The sequence below is a fragment of the Theropithecus gelada genome, chromosome X, assembly GCF_003255815.1.
Source record: "Theropithecus gelada isolate Dixy chromosome X, Tgel_1.0, whole genome shotgun sequence".
Taxonomy (NCBI): domain Eukaryota; kingdom Metazoa; phylum Chordata; class Mammalia; order Primates; family Cercopithecidae; genus Theropithecus; species Theropithecus gelada.
Genome location: NC_037689.1, coordinates 108,694,585 through 108,715,253, shown reverse-complemented (window position 1 = coordinate 108,715,253; position 20,669 = coordinate 108,694,585). Strand labels below are relative to the sequence as shown.

At 38.3% G+C, this 20,669-nt stretch overlaps 1 protein-coding gene across 4 annotated transcripts in view; it reads left to right on the top strand.

Annotated features, from left to right (window-relative positions):
- Positions 1–864: 864 nt before the first annotated feature.
- Positions 865–20,669, top strand: part of CHRDL1 (chordin like 1) — a 122,246-nt gene continuing 102,441 nt past the window's right edge. For 3 of the 4 annotated variants that reach the window (XM_025373279.1, XM_025373278.1, XM_025373276.1), the window contains exons 1-2: positions 865–1,268; positions 4,766–4,893. In XM_025373279.1, the coding sequence (XP_025229064.1) occupies positions 4,800–4,893 (94 nt within the window). In that variant the 5' untranslated portion in view covers positions 865–1,268; positions 4,766–4,799. Of the gene's footprint in view, positions 1,324–4,765; positions 4,894–20,669 lie in introns of all 4 variants that reach the window. The other variant, XM_025373277.1, reaches the window with a different exon arrangement.

The following is a 20,669-nucleotide window of genomic DNA, read 5'->3' as shown; positions in this document are numbered from 1 at the left end:
AATGTTGATGTATGTGAAAACACTCCGTAAGCCATAAAGTACTATACAGATGTTAGGAATATCAATATTTATCTAGTTCATATAGAAAAAAGCCCTGCGTTTCTTCTCCAGATTTAGGGGCTTAAAATATAGTCTGTCAAGGCAGCACTTTCCTGGACCTTAGAAGTTTCTGACAATTCTTTGCAACTATCACTTGTTGAATAAACACAAATTTGGAGTAGGCAGGCCCACCAAGGCATCAGCAATGCTACTGTGATTTCAAAGTTGAGCTCTTGGCCCAACTTAGAAGCTTAGGGACTTACCAAAAAAAATAGTGGGTATGGTGGGTGGCACCATGTTTTCTTCAAGACACTTAACAGTTAGAAGAGCCCCTTTCCATGAGGCTTGGGAGCCCAGTTGGTAAGGGAAAGCGGATTTCTAATCCCTGACCCTACACACACCCATCTCCACTCCGCCTTTAAGGACACCAAACCAAAGCTTTGTCACTCTACTAGCCACAGTGTGGATCTGGGAAACCCCCTGAAATGATAAGCAGCATGCTAGGGCATGATTTGCGAGGCCAGTTCATTCTGAGTCCAGGACACCAGCTCAGGACCAGACCAGGTGAACACCTCGGAAAGGCCTTGGTGCCAGAGGAGAGCGGGTGTGGGCTTCCAGGCAGGGGAGTCCGAGGGTAGTCGGTATCTTCAGGGCGTGCGCGAGTGGTGGGGAGCTCCTAGGTGCATCCAGTGCAGAGTGGGAGGAGGGACCGGAGGAGCTGTGCGGTCCCTTTAAGACCCCAACGCTCTCCTAGCCAAAGGAGGGGGGGCTGCAGTGGGGGCGGTGTGTGATGGGAAAGTAGCCGGCTGAGTCTCACACTTTCTAACGATTTTTAAACTTTCGGGCCGGGGGAGCAGAAATAAAGCCATTGTGCCGGGGCGGAGAAAGGGTGCGTGCTTGCAGCGGCTGCGTGCTTGCGGACTTCCCGCCAGCGCCGAGTGGCCGGCTTCTTGGGCCAAGTGGGGAGCGAGCGGGCGGGCGGGCGGGCAGGTGGCCCCGGGCCGCGGCGCCCGCGCCTTGGCTCTGCCCCCGGGAGCCAAGCAAGCCGCTGCTCCCTCGTGGTGTGAGGGCGGTGATGTTTTTCCTCCCACCCACTTTTGAGTTCCCCCTCCCCCCTCGCGCGCACTCTAGCTCTCGCCACAACCTGCGAGCCCCAGACCTCGGACGAGAGCGCCCCGGGGAGCTCGGAGCGCGTGCACGCGTGGCAGACGGAGGAGGCCAGTGCCCAGGTTAGTGAGCAGTGCCCGGCGCCCGCTTCCCTCACCTTTTCCAGCCTTTGCACAGGTGGGTTGCCTTCTCTTAGCCGGAGCCGTCCCTGGAAGTTTCCCCAGGGTGCCCCAAATTCCCCTGCCACCCCAGCCGGTTCTATGGTCCAGCAGCTACCAACCTGGATGGAGGTGGGGCCCAAGGCTTCTGACCAAAGCAAGTTGGGGGTCTCTGAATTCGAACTCACAGCTCGTCCCTCCCCACTCGGCCTGCATTTCTCTCTGCTCTGACGCTTTGAGAGGTCACTTGGGTACTCCACCCTGAGCTACCCAAGGGGCTCTGCAGTCCCTTTAATCACTGCCTGTTCCTGAGCCTGTTTTCTCATTTTGCTGATGAATATGTGGTAAAGTTAATGTAACAGAGTAGATGGGCGAAAGGCTCCCTATCCTGTGCTCTGGCCATCTGCCTCATTTTTTGGCCCTGACTACGGGGGTCAGAATTTGAGACACTAGGCTCTGAAAGCAACGTGGTATATTGCCAGAGCATAGGGCCCGGAAAGGCTGCTTTCCAGTCCCTCCCAGCCCTGCCACTAAAGATATTTGAGTTCTCTGTGTCCCCCCAGTGCCCATTTTGAAGGTGAAGTTGTGTGGACTGAAATGAAATGATAGAAAGGTGTTTTGCAAGCCAAATGCGAGGCATTGTTTGGCAGTCATAAGCAGCAATGAAGGCATTTCCTCCAACAAGAGATACCCTGGGTTAAAACTGCCATTTTCAGTGGCAACACACCACCAGTTAACCGAACTTTTCTTGCTGGGTGGTAGAGTGGGGAGAGGATTTCAGCTGATGGACAAGGGCCTGAGACTCCAGTGTCTTTCTTATTGTTTGTCGGAAAGAAAATTGCTACCCTAGGGGCTGTCCCACAGATGAGAGTCAATGTGAGATTACAAGGTCAGTCAAGCCTCTCGGGAGGATTAAAGAGACACTGTGGGGCGTGAAGAACTGGCTGACATGTGTTCATCCCTTATCGTTCCTGTGGGTATGTCTCTTTGCTTCTGTTCTACCCAGGAGACCTGTTCTGAAAGTGGGCTCCTGACACTTGATGGCCCAGATTGCCTTGCAGTCACAACTGGGCGAGGAGCAGTTGATCCCTTTGCTTAACGCAAATGAACAATGTGAATGCTTGTTTCATGGAAGCACCTTAATAAATACCTTTCTTTTGGTACTTGATACATTTCTTTATCTTGTAAAACACAGGAATTCTCCCATCCCACCTCCACTACCAGTGTTAGTTGCAGGGTTTTGGTTTTTTTTTGTTGTTGTTGCTTTCTTGTTGGGTCCTGGATCCCCTGAAACATGTCAATGGCTATATGTCTAAGTAACCTGTAAAAGAGCCAGTGCGAGTTCAATGGCACAACAGCCTGTGTGAAGCAGACAGAGAGTTAATGCAGAAATAACTCCAGTTAACTGGGTCAAAGTATAATTTGAAAAATTAAGGACAGTTTGGCTCTTTGCAAGAATAAGAGTCGGCTAAGTTTGCTGAGCAGTACTTGCTTCTGTTTACTGCTGCAGTCCCAACACATGTTTTGAACCACCCCCTTCCCCAAAAGAAAAAGCTGAAGAGATAAAGAGAAATTGAACAGTGAGGAGATCTGGGGAGGGAACTCTTCTTGGTTCATATTTCTGCACAGAATACAAAGGCAGGACTTCAGGATCTTGTAAATCAAAAGTGAATATTTATAAAGCGATTCATTTTCTGATGTTCTCCATCACAGCCTGGGAGGCCACACAGATGACAGGAACGCCAAAAGAGATTAATTGCTCTCTAGTTACCAACTTTTTTATTTGCTTATAACATTAGTTGGGACCTAAGAAAGGCAAAAAAATCTATGAGCTGCTTTCTTGCCAACTTGAGTTAGGAAGCAATGCTACTGTTCACCGAATCGCCCAACCATTGTACAAGAAAAGCAGCCCTGTTGATTCTTGCATGGGGAGACCCTAAAACCGTGGTTTCAGAAACACCCACTGAAATCCAAAGTGGTTAAAAATCTTTCTCTTTCAGAGGCTTGGGGAATAAACTTATTAGAGTAGGCTCAGGAAGAACCTCACTGAGGTGGGTAGCTGTGTTAAATTGTTAATGAAAATGTTTTGTTTCAAAGAAACGTGGTAGCCCTCAAGGGACAGTGACATTCTGAGTGATTGAAAGTGGGCCACAAACTCACAGAGGGGACCAAGACATCAGAACTCAGGACTTTGGATGGGTAGGAACATGTCCTAAGAGAATTTGGTTCTTTAAGGAGCAGGGAGGAGGTAAAGAAAGAAGGCAGACAGTGCTGCAAATTTTGCCTGATAGCACAAATTACTCTATCATCAGTTCTTCCTTGGTTATGCACTCATGATTTGAAACCGTGGATTTTGAATGACCCAGGCAACTTCATAGCATTTAAATAGGAGCTGTGCACCTACTTCAGAGCCCAAACATATTCAGCTCTCCAAAATGATCGTTTTGCGTTCCTTCAAGTTCTTTATGTGCAATATTTAGTTTGGACTCTCTGGAAAGATCAATGAGTTCATTTCCCATTCAGATTGAATCTGGTGTTTTTAGAACATTTCAATATTTTCAGATCACCCATTGGAAGAATTTTGCAAACTCTAAAGTCTGTGGAAATGACCCATGACTAGATATGAGCTACTGCAAACTTTCTGTGTTCCAAGGTTGAAAAGGTTTAAGATTTCTACTCCTTATACTGGGAATGTCAATCTCATGTTTTGAAGAACTGTAGTTGTTTTAGTGGTTTTTTGCATGGTGGTGCAAGGTAAACAAATTATCTATTTAATTTGCCCAATTTCCCCCAAAAATGGCCCATTTGAAATCTCCATTTTACGATGGACTTCATGGGGGAGGAATATGTCTGAAACATTTTAAGCAATGAAACTTTTCAGGTGTTTAATTGCATCCATTTGCTAATTACATCTATCTTTTCCAACATTAGCTGCCAAACCAAAGATCCTTGTAGATCTCATAGAGGACAGACAAGAAACTGATCAATTTGTACTTCATTCCTAAAGGATTAATGGTAAAAGTAGTCTTGAAGCTAAGATTAGTTAACTTTCATTTCAGAAATTGCTTGGTCTCATGCCTGTTACTTTTTTACCTTGTTTGCTAAAATAACCGCTTTTGCAAACTAAAGTTTCCCTTTTCTCCCAAAAAAATTTCTTGAGAAATCAACTTTAATTCCCTTAGAAAGGAAGATTTCAAAATTTATTTTCATTTTCCTATGACTTGCCTGTAAGGACTTAGCCTCAGCTTTGGATAGGAATGCACCCTCTTTCACTTGAATTTTCGCCCACAAGCTTTGCAAGACAGGAGAGGCAAGTCCTTTATCTTGTGCAGGCAAACAATACTTACACTTATGTAAATTCTCTGGCATTATTTTTTCTAGCAGGTTAGAAGCCTGAGCATCAGTGACCTCTATCAGTTCCAGATCTGTGTTAAGTCTTTTTTCTGCTTTCTTCCCAACAGCTTGAAGGTTCTGTCACCTTTTGTAGTGGCCGAAATGAGTAAAAAGTGGAAAATGGGAGGCATGAAATACATCTTTTCCTTGTTGTTCTTTCTTTTCCTAGAAGGAGGCAAAACAGAGCAAGTAAAACGTAAGTGTCTTGCGTTTGGAAAATAATACACTTTTTATAATGTCTTTGAAAATGTGGCTATAATCTGTAGCAATTGTGATTTAGCCCAAATGTGGCCGTGCCATTATTCTAAGAGAAGAAAGTGAATGTTACTGGTTTATGCATGAATTGATAAAAGAATGAGAGCTTTGAATCAGGCCAACTAAATTTGGGGCTGTTTTTCTGATTATCATGTAGTCTTTGTCTCATAGAACATATGACACATTAGCTTATTTTCTCTTTCCTGTTGTAAACTATACAAATCTCATTACATTTTACGTAACTCTAGAAATATCTGACAGATGAGCTGGAATTTTCCCAAATTTCAGACTCTTCAGCAAAGGCTTTCAGTTTATGAAAAATAATGACACAGAAAAAAAAAGAAAAAGAAAAAGAAAAAGAAAAGCAGTCTCTGCCTATTCCCTTACGCTGAAAAATGAGGAAGGATGAAACCTTCCTATGAACTGGGCTCAGATGAAAAATCCTTTGAGGAAATTGAGATTCCAGGGACCGTTAGCAAATTGGATGCCATTTATTGAAAAGAACATCCCTGCAAAGCCAGGGAATATTTCTAGAAAGTCAGCGATCCGTGTAATGGGCTAACACATTGGAGAAAGCAGAGAGTGGCAGGATGTGGGGGCGGGGGGATAATTAACCCTCCTTGCTGCCACGTTTAGGAGATTTATCAGTTACCGTCGACATCTCCGTTCTTGCTGCCTTTGCACAGTGTGGGTCTTACCTTCTTTGGGCCACTTGCAGCCACCTCTAAGGTAGATACTTGCTCTAAATTTGAAGGAAAAGCCTAAGCTCTAGTTCTCCTTTTTGACAGCATCAAAAGAAGCACAAAGTGGAATTGGTCCAAGAGGGGCATTCTCTGCTCCACTGAACTTATTCATGAGAAGGAGCTGTGAAAATATTCATGGTAGGAACTGAAGCAGCATCTGAAGCCCATCACTTAAACCTTTATCTCTTTTATCACATAAGTTAAATAGATCAAGCAGAAGGCTTGCTGACAAGGAGAACAGTGCCAAGCCTATTCCATCCTTAAGTGTGTTTCTGTCCCACTACAATTTTCATAGTAAATGTCGTCTTCTTCCTGGGAGAAGTAGTGTTTAATAGTGTTTTTGATTAGGCTTTTGAGCATAAGCGGTCTATGGTGATATCTAGTATGATTGGGACACAAAAGGAAGTTTAGTGGGGCATGATCTCAGCAAGGAAGCTTGGATCAGCCTTTACTCTTGTATCCCTCAAATTGCATCCTTCTTCTACCGCTTGAATATGGTTCATCTCAGAATCCTCCTCTTCTAGAAGCCCTCCTTGATTTAAGTGGATGTGACAGAAGCATCCATGCATTGTCAGCTCAGCTCACAATTAGCTAGGCTTAGGGATGAAAAATTATTCAATAAGTACAATGTACATTATTTGGGTGATGGTTACACTAAAAGTCCAGACTTTATATCCATGTAACAATATATCCATGTAACAAAACTGCACTTGTACCCCTTAAATTTATACAAAATAATCTTCCTGTCTGAGAGAGAAACTTCCCTTATAGCCTGTTAATGATGACCTCATGGGGAAAGCTTGTAACTCTCAGAAGACCATCTCTTATGGAAAGCCTTTCATATTTATGAAGAATTGAATAATATTGTCCATGAAACTTAGACAAAGAAAGATGTGACTTAAAAAAAAATTACAAACCCAAATCTACTACTTTCTAATATTTCCTTGTGCAGATGAATTTGTTCCAAGCCCTTTTGATATTCAATTGGTGCCAAATTGATTATGTAACAGATGGCCTAGGGCACCAGATCTGGTCCAGTGTTTCAGGCTTATTGTCAGATGATGAGGCTAAGGTCATGGTCCTTCCCTTAATGAGCCACTGAGCATCATTATTTGTGTCCACGCCCAAGCTAACTGTTCTGAAGACATGCAAAATCATCTCTGCTAAAGGGAAAACCTCAAAGCATATGTCCTATGTATGTTGCCTTGATATATACATGCACATTCACAAACACACACAATATGCATGCACAGAGATTTATATTGCAGCTCTAACAGTGAGAAGTTAGAAGCAGTGGAAATGTCAGTTCATAGATAAATAGTTACAAAAATGATCCAGGTAATGTAATGTAATGCTACCATTAAAAACACTGTTTATTGAAAATTTGGCGGCCCTGAGAAATGCTTGTTAACTTATTTTTAAGTTTCTTAAATTATAAAATTAATGTGTATGCTTATTATGCAAAACAACATGAAAGCATCTGAGCTTCATATGGAACATGTATCCCTAAACTCCCATTCCACTCTCCTGGGATAACCATTATTAGTGGTTTGCTGTGTGTTCTTCCAAACTACTTTCTTTGTTTTATAAAATTATACATACATGTCTGTACAAGTTTTTGTTTTACAAAAATAGGATATTATATACACTTTTCTGTGACTTGCTTTTGCTCAATAATGTGTGTAGGACATCCTTCCATGTCAATACATTGCAATATAATAGTGCCGTATTCTTTCTAATGCCTGCATAGTTTGCAGTTGCGTAAGTTTGCACTGGGTTGTTTAACTAGTCTATATTTGTAGATACTGAGGTTGTTTCCGGTTTTTGCTATTAAAAGTAAGGCATTTATGAACATCTTTAGGCACTTATTCAAGTATTTGTGAGAAACAGTCGAAGTGCATGTTCAGTTTTAATCTTGGTAAGTACTGCCAAATTGCCCTTCATATAAGTTGTATTAATTTATGCTCCCACCATCTACGTATGAAAGTACATTTCTAATTCCTTCACCAAGATTATAATCAATCTTTATATTTCGGGGCCATTTTAATAGGACAAATAATCTGTCAGTTTTTCTTGGTACTTTTCTGTTTCTACAGCATCTTTTCAATTATGTATTAGTTCAATTTTATTTCTTCAGTGTATTGTCTATTTTTTAGTTTGGTTGCTTGTGATATTTATTTGTTAAAAACTTATTAACCTTTTATATTTTAAATATTATTTTTGATATGCCGCTTGTTTTAATTTTTAAGTTGTATCTTTCCCATATAGAAGTTTTAAAATTTTATGTAGTCAGACCTGCCATTCATTTTCTGTATGGCTTCTGGATTTCTTATTCCTAGGAAGGTCTTTCTCACCCTGTATTTTTATATTTTCTTCTACTGCTGCCATAATTTTATGTTTTACCCATAGTTCTCTATTCCATCTGAAATTTATATTCCCGTATGGTATGCAATGGGGAACTAATTTTTTTTAAATCTCCGGATGGTAGGTTTATGAATGTTATTTTTGCTCACTTTTATGCTTCTGTCTATTCCAAAATTTCCACAATTGGCAAGTTTCACTTTTAAAACAGGAGAAAAGCTCTTTTTAAAGTAAAAGTACATCTTATTTCCCATATTTTTACTGTGCAATTCTAGAGAGAAGTTGGTATGGGAGTAGATGAAGAAATAGAGGGGTTTTCTAAAATTAAAAAGGAAAGCAACTGGAAAAACTTCAGAAAATGGGTAAGAGTAGGTATGGGTCATAAACTCTTCATGTCTCTCCTTGTCTGACACCATTTTACCAAAAGAAGGCAAAGTTTTTTATCTTGCAGGGGCTGGTTAGAATATAAGCTTTTAGGTCAAGAATTGGGCTTTGTAGCCTGTTTGCTCTCCTATTTGGGGCATCAGGGTGGAATGACGGGGGATGCCATTATGATCAAAGATGCTCACTCGATTGATTCAGAAATCTGGAAAAAATGCTTTGTTTGTGGAAAGCTCATCACAAGGAATGGTGAAGGTGGGTGCTGCCACTTGCTGGTAGCTAATTAGCCATAGTTTCAATTTCTCTTATAAGAGGCAAGACAGGCTCAGGAAACCCGAAAATACTGATAGTGCGTTGCAATGGATGAATGAGCCATTTGTTGCTTACATAAAAGTTTGTTACTGTTCAGCATCAGCAAGGTTTGAGGTCTTTAGCTGGGAAAAGGTCCTTCTGTATAACTCCATTATGCTCTGTTGTTAAAGTTGTAGTCAATGAGGCCAGGAAACTCTTTTGAAGTTCAAAGGAGCGTAACATTCACAGCATAATATTCATGCAAATATGGGACAAATGGGCTGAAGAGTTTGCCCCTTTGGCAGATCTAACTTAGGTAATGAACTATTGATCAAAGTGAGGTTGAAGAATTGAGTTGTTAAGAATATTCAATTATGTATTTCTAATAGACCAGCCTGTGCCAAGTCTGGCAAAGGTTCTGGAGAGAGAAATTGTTCATGTATTTCATGGAGTCCACTCCTGCTTTACAAGGTGAGTTAACTGGATCTTCAAGGAACCAGATTGTCACTTATTTTTCTCCTCAAGAGAAAAGCTTCCAACATTCAGATTTGGCTAAAACTGGGCCTCTGGACTTCTCAGGAAAGGCAAGCCACCAAAACATTGAAGGGAAGGAAGAAGATACTTAGAAAGTTTGAAACATGTGAAGCCCACTTAGAACTTCTCTGTCTATTGTGAGAGCCAGCCAGGAAGGTGTGAGTTTTCCTGCTCCAGATTCTCCCTTGGACATTTGAGGTGATTGTTGAACAAGCAAATGAGTGGACCTGTTCACATCTTAGAAGTTTAATTAAGTGGAAGTAGAAGAAAGGAATACTTAAAATTAGATAGCTTAATGCTTTTCAAAGTATACTCTTAATTCTTTTTTATTTTGGTGAGGGGGCAGTAGGTTTTGTAATGGAGGCTCTGTAGTTAGCCTAGATCCAATCCCCAGCTCCTTGACTTACTTATGTACCTTGGGAATGTTACCTAACCTCTCCAGCTTTAGTTTTCTTATCAGTACAGTGGGGGAAATAATAGCATAATGAGCATGAGCATTGTTTGAAGAAGAAACGAGATTGTGTACACCAAATGCTTTGCATAGTGGCTGACACATAGTAAGTTTTTCGTAAGTGGTTGCCATTAGAGCAACTCTCTTACAAGTCAAAGATATTATCCCCTTAATTTTAAGGTGAGAAACTTCAAACTCAATGAGGTCAAGTGACTTTGTACAAGGACAAGCAGAAAGGCCTAGCCATAGCTAGAACCAAAACCCGGGTCTCCAAATTAAGTGTTCTGTTCACTATGCCTATCTGCCTCCTGGAATTCTTTGAGAAAGTCAATTCATTGTCTTGAATAGAAGCCCAGTCCTTTATACATGGCAGCCACTTAATACATAAGAGATGACCCAAGTAAATTAATGAAGATTTTCTAACCCAAATTCCTAAGAGGGGTAGTATACTATTTGGGAATTAAAAGACTGAGACAAGGACTAAAAAAATTTTCAGGAACCTACATTAGCTAAATCAAAGGAAAATTGTGAGGAAGGTTAAAAGTATGTGCCTCTATGTCTATGCTTCATATAGTTCCCTGACTTCTCAGTAGGATTGGAATGTTTTCATAGTTTAATGGAACGAGGACTATGCTTAAAGTCAAGAGACCTGGTTTCTGGTCAGTCTTCCATTGTTTGTCGTGTGGTATTGGTTGAGTCATTCGTGTTCTTTGAAGTAAAGATTCACTACTTACAAATTGAAAAGAATTATTGACTTCTGGACTGAAAACTAAAGAATAGTATAGGGGTTGGGGAGATGGAACAAGGGAAACAAAGGCCCTGGTTTTGTGCACTTGGAGCAAACCATATGGATGTTTAATATTGTCACAAGGTAATTGCAAAGAATATTTTATCCATTTAAGATTTGTAGCCTGTCCGCTTCTAGAAAGATTAGATACACATTAGAGATGAAAGAATAGGAGCAAGATAATGTTTTTAAAGATGAAATAAAATAGAGGCCATCTGAAGAAAATAGAAATAATAGATGTTTTTAACATTTGGTTTAGTAGATTATAGCATTTATAATGTAAATTTGGCTTATGCCTCCCAAAAGGATGAAAAGAGAAACTTTGGGTTTGTTGTCAAGAGAAAATTTACAGTTTCATCTACAGAGATTATTCCCACCTCTAACCCACTCAAGCAGTATTGATCATGGGATGTTTGAATAAGGTACATTCTGGGTATCCTTGGTTTCATAGAAAATAGAATTGTCTGTTTGGCGTTTCTTTACTGACCCTCTGTAAAGGAAGAAGGCAAATATTATAATTCAATAAAGGACTTTCTATAAGCATAAGGAAATGCATTCCAGGTACTTTCCCTTTGAATGATCTAAATTGGAGGATAGAACATGGAAGTGTTAAATAGATGTTTAACACGTCTACTAGACTGGATTGTCAACTATCAGATGCCCTAAGCAAGCTTTCTATTAACATGATTTGTTTCTGATTTTAAAATAGATGCTCATTGTTAAACATTCAAAAGGTGCATAAAAGTATAAGGGAAACAAAAATGAGCAGTAATCACAATGTGTATGGATAACCATAGTTAATTGATACATATACTTGTAGTCTTTTTTTCTAAGCTCAGTTATACAAACATATTAGTTTACAAAACTGAAGCACTTTTTAAACGGGATGGATCAGGGTTTGTTTATTTATTTATATAAATTTAGGGGGTACAAGTGCGGTTTTGTTACAAGGATATTTTGCGTAGTGGTGAAGTCTGAGCTTTCAGTGTAGCCATCACCTGAATTGTGTACATTGTATCCAACAAGTAATTCCTCATTCCCCACACTTCTCCTACCTCCCACCTTTCCACATCTCCAGTGTCTATTTTTTCCAAAATGTATGTCCATATATACACATTATTTAGCTTCCACTTGTAAGTGAGAACATGCAGTATTTGGCTTTTTGTTTTTGAGTTGTTTCACTTAAGGTCAATTCACAATGGGAGTCTCTAAAATGCACCTGTAGTGAAGAGATATCCCATGATGTCTGTAAGTGAAAGCTGGGTGGTTTAGATACCAGTTGCAGGATATACATATTTGATTCTATTGTGAAAAGTTCAAGAGCTCAACTTTTATTCTTTGCCAAAGGGAACAAAAGTATTCCTGATCAAACAGAAAGTCTCCCTTCGCAGAGATTTGCACCGCTACAGTGCTGATAGGAAGAACAATTTGGTTTTTTGAACAGGCATTTTTATTTTTACCCAAAGTCCTAAGTCATATGACACGGAAGAGATGATATTTGTCTGAAAAAATATTAAGGTCAGATTTCACCAGCTTAGCAGCCTTTCTGTAAAAGGATCTCCTTTTGATGGGTTTGCCCACCTGCTAATAGGAAAGTGAAATAACCACAAAGCAAGTAGTGAGAGGGCCATGCTGTGGGAGGCCCAGGCAGGTGAATCACAAGGTCAGGAGTTCGAGACCAGCCTGGCCAACATGGTGAAACCCCGTCTCTACTAAAAATACAAAAATAATTAGCTGGGCGGGCGCCTGTAATCTCAGCTACTCGGGAGGTTAAGGCAGGAGAATCACTTGAACCCAGCAGGCGGAGGTTGCAGTGAGCCAAGATTGTGCCTCTGCACTCCAGTGGGTGACAGAGCAAGACTCCATCTCAAACAAAAAAACATAAAATACTCAATATATAATTTTGGGCAGGAGATCCAGCAAGAAGGAAAAAGATAATTAACTTCTGAATGAAGGAAAAAGCTGCATACACAGGATGGAGAATTTTGCTGCTTCATTACTTTCTTCTTCTCTGGTGTCCGCAGACTGGAAATGAAGTCTTAAAGTCCTGAGAAAATATGACACAGAGTCTTCAACTCTAGAAATCCAATTGTCAGAGAAATAAGAAACGTTTTCCCCTTAACTACTATATCTTGCCCTTCCTACATTCTACTTCAAGTTTGATAAGTGACAGAAGAGAAGCACTTATGCCTTTATTTTTTCTTCACTCTTCTAGTAGCCTTTTTAAGAAATAAATAATTTAAAAGGAGTTTGTTTACTTGATGTGTCCACTCATATAATGAATAGCAGAGATTCATCTTTTTTTCCACTGACCACGTGTTATAATAGAATAAATATTGTTGTAATACTTACATGACAATGTGTCTACAGTAATAGCTCTTATCAAAAACAGTTCTTGGGAATTTTTTCTTGATTTTGGACTGGTGATGAAGTTACTGGCCTTTGCTTAATCCTGGGAGCTGGTCAGTAATGATTGGCAAAACATTGATGGCATAGTGACACGTATCTGTTGTTGTTTACTTTTTTGTCATCATTGTTCCTATTAACAGGGGCCCCTAAAGTAGCAGAAATAGCCACCTCTAATTAGGGCAAGCTGATACATTTGAAAAATAGCTGTGATGTTGCAGGTTGAAGGTCCATCTCACATGTTGGAATTCCTTTGGGACCAAATTTTACTCTCAGACACCATTAGTTAGCAGTAAGTCATGCATCCTCCAGTTTCTATCTCTCTGTTATTGGCAAGTGATCACCTTAATTTTCTTGCACGTATCTCCTGGAAGCTGGCGAGGCATCCTTATTTCAATAAAATGAGCTGATTTGTGCTTTTTGTCCAAGATGATATACTGGAGTTTTATGTATTATTGATTATACTGCATAACTCACTAAATTATCTCCTGGGTAATGTCAACAACTTTTTAAAATTTCAAACTTATAAGCATGTACTGAAATTGACTTTATCATAGTTTCTCAAATTTAGTGATTGTCCAATGTGTTCATGGTGAAATTAGTATAATTGTGCTAACCACTCAGTATTGGACAACCATGCTCAAACTTGTCTTAAAAATTATGGTGTTCCAGCACTTTTGGAGGCCAAGGTGGGCAGATCACCTGAGGTCGGGCGTGGTGGCAGGCACCTGTAACCCCATCTACTCGGGAGGCTGAGGCAGGAGAATTGCTTGAACCCAGGAAGCAGAGGTTGCAGTGAATAAAGATCGTGCTATTGCACTCCAGCCTGGGCAACAAGAGCAAAACTCCATCTCAAAAAAAAAAAATATAGTGTTTACTTTTTTGATGTGCTATAAAAATATGAGTGTCAGTAATTGCAGAAGCATTGTTTAATAGCACTAATGGCATTACTGTTCAGCTCCTTGTCTGCCTTCAGTTCCTAAATTTGCTCCTTCCAGGAGCTGTAGGTTTCTGTCTGGGTCATAATTAGCCAAATCCCATGTTGCTGAGATAATAAGACCAATACAGTTGATGAAATACCATTATGTTTTCATTTTAGATCAGGTTTCTATCAGCACTTAGTGTTTGAGTAAGATATTTGCATCCTCAAGAAGCATAGTTTGGAAGACACTGGTATGTGGGATAAATGCCACGTGAACAAATGAGGAAAGTGCTGTTAGGTTTAAAGAGAATGAAAAATAACTTTTAGCTGGGGTAATCTTGTCTTCCCATCAAGATTTCAAAGCCCTTAAAAGCATGAGCACTATTTTATGCATTATGTATTGTCACTGATATAAATACAAAAATGCAAAATAGTCTCTGCCAGCTGCACTATTTTATATAGTCTTTGTTGAGTATTACTTGACTTCACTACAAACAACATTGATTTTTAAAAGGTGATCAAAGCTGTATTAAAAAGGTATAGTGGAAAAATAATTTGAGAAAAGGTTAGTAAAGAATATGTGGAAGCTCTTTACTTTCCAAGTTCTAAAAACAGTGACCTGCACCTTACCAACTATGTAGCAGGAGAGGCAGAATTCTGTAAAGGTTATAGTCCTTGGTTCTAAAGCTACAAGATATAGGTTTGAATTATATTTCCATACCTTGATTAGTCATGTCAACTTGGGCAAGTTACCAAACCTCTCTGTGCCATTGATTCCTCAGTGGTAAAATGGGGCCAATAATGAGACCTACCTTGTAGGGTTGTTGTAAGAATTTAGTGAATTCAGATATGTGCAACCCTTAGAGCAGATCCTGCCTCATAGGAAATGCCCAACAAATATAACTTGTTTTTATCATTGTTATCACCATTCTCATTTGGTTCTATATTTTTCTTGCACTTGGTTCCCTGGCTGCTTTTTACACTTATCATCTACCTCCTAGCCTTTGAGCCAAATTAGGGGCAGAAAATTCAGATGGCTCAGCTTTCAAACTTTGTCTAATAATACTCCTTAGAGGCTGAATTTGGGGAAGGTGTAATCTATTGGCTGAAATCAGTTATTTCGGTTATCTGTGGTTTTCAAGAATAATGGTGAACTCACATATATTGAAGCGATCCATTTAATAGTATCAGTGAAATAATCTATCTTAAAGACTTTTTAGAGAATAGATAGCAACTTGGCTAAAAGTTACATATTAAGAATACCTTCCTCATCACATCAATATATACTGTCCTTTTGGAAGCAGACTTTCCTGCAAGTCAGAATCTTAAACAGTTTGGAAGAGAGTTTTGGAAATGTGGAAATGTGCAAATGCACTTGAAACCCATATTTGTATAGCTTGTTTTATTTTAGTGCTTGAGTAGTCTTTTCAGTGGTCTTTATCTTTTATTATCCCCTTTCTTCTTTATCAAGTAAGAAAAGGGTAGATTTTTCAACCATGCAGAACATATAGCTGATAGAAAAACTTATTCAGTTTCATATTTTAAATAGGTAAATATTATGTCAACCTCTGAGCTAATCCAAGCAAGAAAAATAATTCAGAATCAAATGCATAATATACAGGTTATAGCTTACTCTGCAAAATGGATTTAAATCTACAAAGTAACTTTTAGCTTACCTCCATTCAAGTTTTAGTTGCCCCAGACCCATGTAAGTATGAATATTTATGCTAGCCTAGTAATGCCATTTGAAGGAGCCACCTTGTAGGATTTGCTTCCACATGTATACTCAGATTCTTTCTGAAATGTTGAAGTAAGTTGTATATGTGAAAAGCAAATCACTTAAATGTTTCTCAGTGAGACTACACATTTATTGTACAGAAACAGTAACTCTCATCTCACCGAAATGGTAGAGAAAGATGCCTTATTTAGATGTTAGTCTTGGGAAATTCATAATCATCTCTCGTCAGTTAAATATGCTGGGATTATTAACATATTTAAAATATTTCTTACCATGTCCTTGAATGTTGTGGAGCAGAAGTTTAAAAAGTATTGCTAAGACTTGACTGAAAAACACTCAAATTCTGCCTTAAAAGTATGTTCTGTTTTCTTTCAACTAATAAATATTTTGAGCACCTACTTTTAGCCCACAAGTAGAGATTAATATAACAATGTTGACAATGATGATAGTATCATAAAAGGGGAAATAAAAATGGTTACTAAAATGAATATATATTCAACCTTGCTGATAAGAAAAAGAAAGAAATATTGGTTCGATTTTCCCTTACTTACCAAGTTGCCAAAACTTTAAACAGTCCATTGCTGGGCAGTCTCACTCACTGCTAATGGGAAAGTAAATTACTGCAGCTTTTCTGGAAGGTAGTCTGGTAATGTAAATAAAAATTTTGAAAGTACTCAAAACATTTGACCCAAGAAATCTACTTCTAAGATTTTGCATTAAGAAAATACCTAATGTTGCAAACAGAACTTTATATATAAGGATCTTTGTCATAATTTATTTAATGGAAAGAAATGGAAACAACCCAGTGTTCCAAGATAGGGGATTGGTTAATAAATTGTGGTTCAGCTGTGTATTGGTTTAGAACTATGTAATTAGTCAGGAAGTATGGGGAAACTATTTAATGTCACAGGAATGTTCTGATATGTTAATTTATAATGTAGTTTATAAAATGTATATAATGTATGCTGTTAATTTTGTAATAAAACCTTTATACACATAACACATGGGAAAAAAAAATCAGAAAGAGCTTCCTGTTTCCAGTCTGATACATAGTGATCTTGGAGGTTGCTATTCCTGTTGTCACAAGAAAAAAAAACTGAATGAACTGAAAATCAACAATAGATGCAGTAAGATGGGAAATAGAAATAAAAGGTATACAGACTGGGAAGGAAAAAACAGCATTACCTTTGTTCATAGATGACATGTTTTTCTGCGTAGAAAATCCCAATGGATCAACAACAATGACAAACACACTCCTGTAACTAAGAGGTGATTATAGCAAGGTTGAAGTATACAAGGTTAATATAAAAGTCAATTGCTGTTCTGTCTACCAGCAATTAACAAGTGGAATTTGAAATAAAAAATACAATATTATTTCTATAAAGACTCCTTAAAATGAAACAGGTGTAAATCCAACAAGATATGTACAATATCTATATGATGAAAGCTATAAAACTCTGATGAAAGAAATAAAAAACTAAGTAGAATGGAGAGATACTCCATGTTTGTGGTTAGGAAGACTCGATATTGCCAAGATGTCAGTTTTTCCCCACTTGATGAATAGATTCCATACAATATCAGTAAAAATGCCAGCAAGTTATTTTGTGGATATCAACAAACAGACTCTAAAGTGTATATGGTAAGGCAAAACCCAGAACAGCCAACACAATATTAAAGAAGAACAAAGTCACTACCCAACTTCAAGACTTACTATTAAACTATGGTAATCAAAGTTATGAGTTATTGGCAAAGTAATAGAAAAATAGATCAAGGGAATGTAATAGAGAGCCCAGAAATAGACCCAAATAAACATCATCAACTGATCTTTAACAAAGTAATTAAATGGAGAAAAACAGTCTTTTCAATAAGTGGTGGTGGAACAACTGGGCATCCACATCCAAAATATAAATAAATCTAGACATGGATTTCACACCCCTCACCAACATTTACTCAAAATAGAACACAAACATGAGTGTCAAATGCAAAACTAAAACACTCTTAGAAGATAATATAAGAGAAAAATTTAGGTAACCTTGGATTTAGCAATGACTTACTTTTTTAACTTTTAGTTTAGGTTCAGGAGTACATGTGCAGGTTTGTTAATACAGACAAATGTGTGTCACGGGGGGTTGGTGTACAGACAATTTTGTCCCCCAAATACTAAGCATAGTACTCAATAGGTATTTTATCTAATCCTCTCTCTCCTCCCACCTTCATGCTTCAAGTAGGTCCTAGTGTCTGTTGTTACCCTCTTTTTGCCCATTGGTTCTCATTGTTTAGCTCTCATAAGTGAGAACATGCAGTATTTGGTTTTGTGTTCCTGCATTAGTTTGCTAAGGATAATGGCCTTCAGCTCCATCCATGTTCTTGCAAAGGACATGACCTCATTCTTTTTTATAGCCTCATAGTATTCCATTTGTGTATATGTGCACATTTTATTTATCCAGTCTACTGTTGATGGACATTCAGGTTGATTCCATGTCTTTGGTATTGTGAATACTGTTGCAGTGAACATATGCACGCATGTGTCTTTATGGTAGAATGATTTATATTCCTTTGGGTGTATACCCAATAATGGGATTGTTTGGTCAAATGGTAGTTCTGTTTTTAGGTCTTTGAGGAATCACCACACCGCCTTCCACAATGGTTGAACTATTTTACATTCTCTCCAGCAGTGTATAACCTTCCCTTTTCTCCATAACCTTGCCAGCATCTGTTATTTTTTGACTTTTTAGTAATAGCCAGTCTGATGGGTGTGAGATGGTATCTAATGATGAGTTTGATTTGCATTTCTCTAATGATCAGTGATACTGAGCATATTTTCATGTGCTTGTTGACTACGTGTGTGTCTTTTGAAAAGTGTCTGTTCATGTCCTTTGTCTACTTTTTAATGAGGTTATTTATTTTTTACTTGTAAGTTTGTTTAAGTTGCTTACAGATTCTTGATATTAGACCTTCATCAGATGCATAGTTTGCAAATATTTTCTCCCATTCTGTAGGCTGTTTACTCTGTGGATGCTTTCTTTTGCTGTGCAGATGCTCTTTAGTTAGATTAGATTCCACTTGTCAATTTTTACTTTTGTTGCAGCTGCTTCTGGCATCTTTGTCATGAAATCTTTGCCAGTTCCTTCTTCTAGAATGGCATTTCCTAGGTTATCTTCCAGGGTTTTTATAATTTTAGGTTTTACATTTAAGTCTTTAACCCATCTTGAGTTGACTTTTTGTATGTGGTTGAAGGAAGGGGTCTAGTTTCAATCTTCTGCATATGGCAAGCCAGTTATCCTAACACCACGTATTGAATAGGGATTCCTTTCTGCATTGCTTGTTTTTGTTGACTTTGTTGAAGATCAGATGGTTGTAGGTATGTGACATTATTTCTGGGCTCCTTATTCTTTTCCAGGCGATTACTTTTTAGATACAACACCAAAGGTTCTATCCAAGAAAGAAAGAGTTGATAAATTTGACTTCGTGAAAATTAAAAATTTCTGCTCTGCAAACGACACTGTCAAGAAAATAAAAAACCACAGACTAGGAAAAATATTTGCAAGGGACATATCTGATGAAGGACTGTTATCCAAAATATACAAAGAACTCTTAAAACTCAACAATAAGAACACAAACAGCTCTATTTAAAAATGGACCAGAGACCTTAGCAGACACCTCACCCAAGAATGTATGCAGATGACAAATGAGCTTATGAAAAGATGCTCCACATCGTATGTCATCAGGGAAATGCAAATTAAAATAAGAGTGAGATACCGCTACACACCTATTATTATAGAATTGCCAAAATCCAGAACACTGACGACACCAAATGCTGGTGAGGATGTGGAGCAACAGGAATTTTCAGTCATTGCTGATGAGAATGCAAAATGGTACAGCCACTTTGGATGACTGTTTGGAAGTTTCTTACAAAACTAAACTAAACATACTTTTACCATATGATCCATCAGTTTCACTCCTTGATATTTACATCCCAAATTTTAAAATGTATGTCTCACAAAAACCTGCACATAGATGTTTATAACAGCTTTATTTGTAATTACCAAAACTTGGAAGCAGCCAATATGTCCTTCAGTAGGTGAATGGATGAATAAACTTTGGTAAATGCAAGCACTAGAATATTATTCAGCACCAAAAAGAAATGAGCTATCAAGCTGTGAAGAAACATGGAGGAAATGTAAATGCATATTACTAAGTGAAAGAAGTCAATCTGAAAAGGCTACATACTGTATGATTGCAACTATATGACATTCTGGAATAGGTAAAACTATGGAGACAATGAAAAGATCAGTGGTTGACAGGGGTTAGGCAAGAGAGAGGAATGAATAGGCAGAACACAGAATATTTTTAGGGTAGTAAAATTGCTCTCTTTGGTACTATAATAGTGGATACATGTCATTATATATTTGTCCAAATCCATAGAATGTACAATACCAAAGGTGAACCTTAATGTAAATTGTGGACTTTGAGTGATAATGATGTGTCAGTGTAGGTTCGTTAGTGGAAACAGTTGTACCTTTCTGGCAGGGGATATTGATAATTGGGGACACTATGCATGTGTGGCAGTGGTAACAGGGGGTATATGGGAAATCTCTGTACCTTCCTCCCAATTCTGTGAACATAAGACTGCTCTAAAAAATTAAGTATTAATTTAACATATAAAAATACATAAATACATTTAAAATATTTATACAATACTTTCCCACCCCCCACAGTTTATGGCTACATCAAATTTCTCTTCAGCAACTGCAAGCAAAGAAAGAAAGGAGTGAAATATTTAAGTTGTTGGAACAAAAAGGCTATCAATCTGGAATTCTGTATTCAGAGAATTTATCTTTCAAAAATAAATGATAAATAAAGACTTTCTCAGACAAAAAGTGAGAGAATTTGTCACCAGTAGACCTTCCTTGCAGGAACTATTAACAAAAATTCTTCATAAAGAAGAAAAATGTCGTAGGTCAGCAACTTGGATCTACTTAAAGAAAGGAAGAACATTAGCAAAATAATAAGTGAAATAAAATCTTTTTCTTTTTCTTAATTGATATAATAAAGAACAGTTAGTTCAAAATAAAAATAGCAGTGGTGTCTTACATGTCTGTA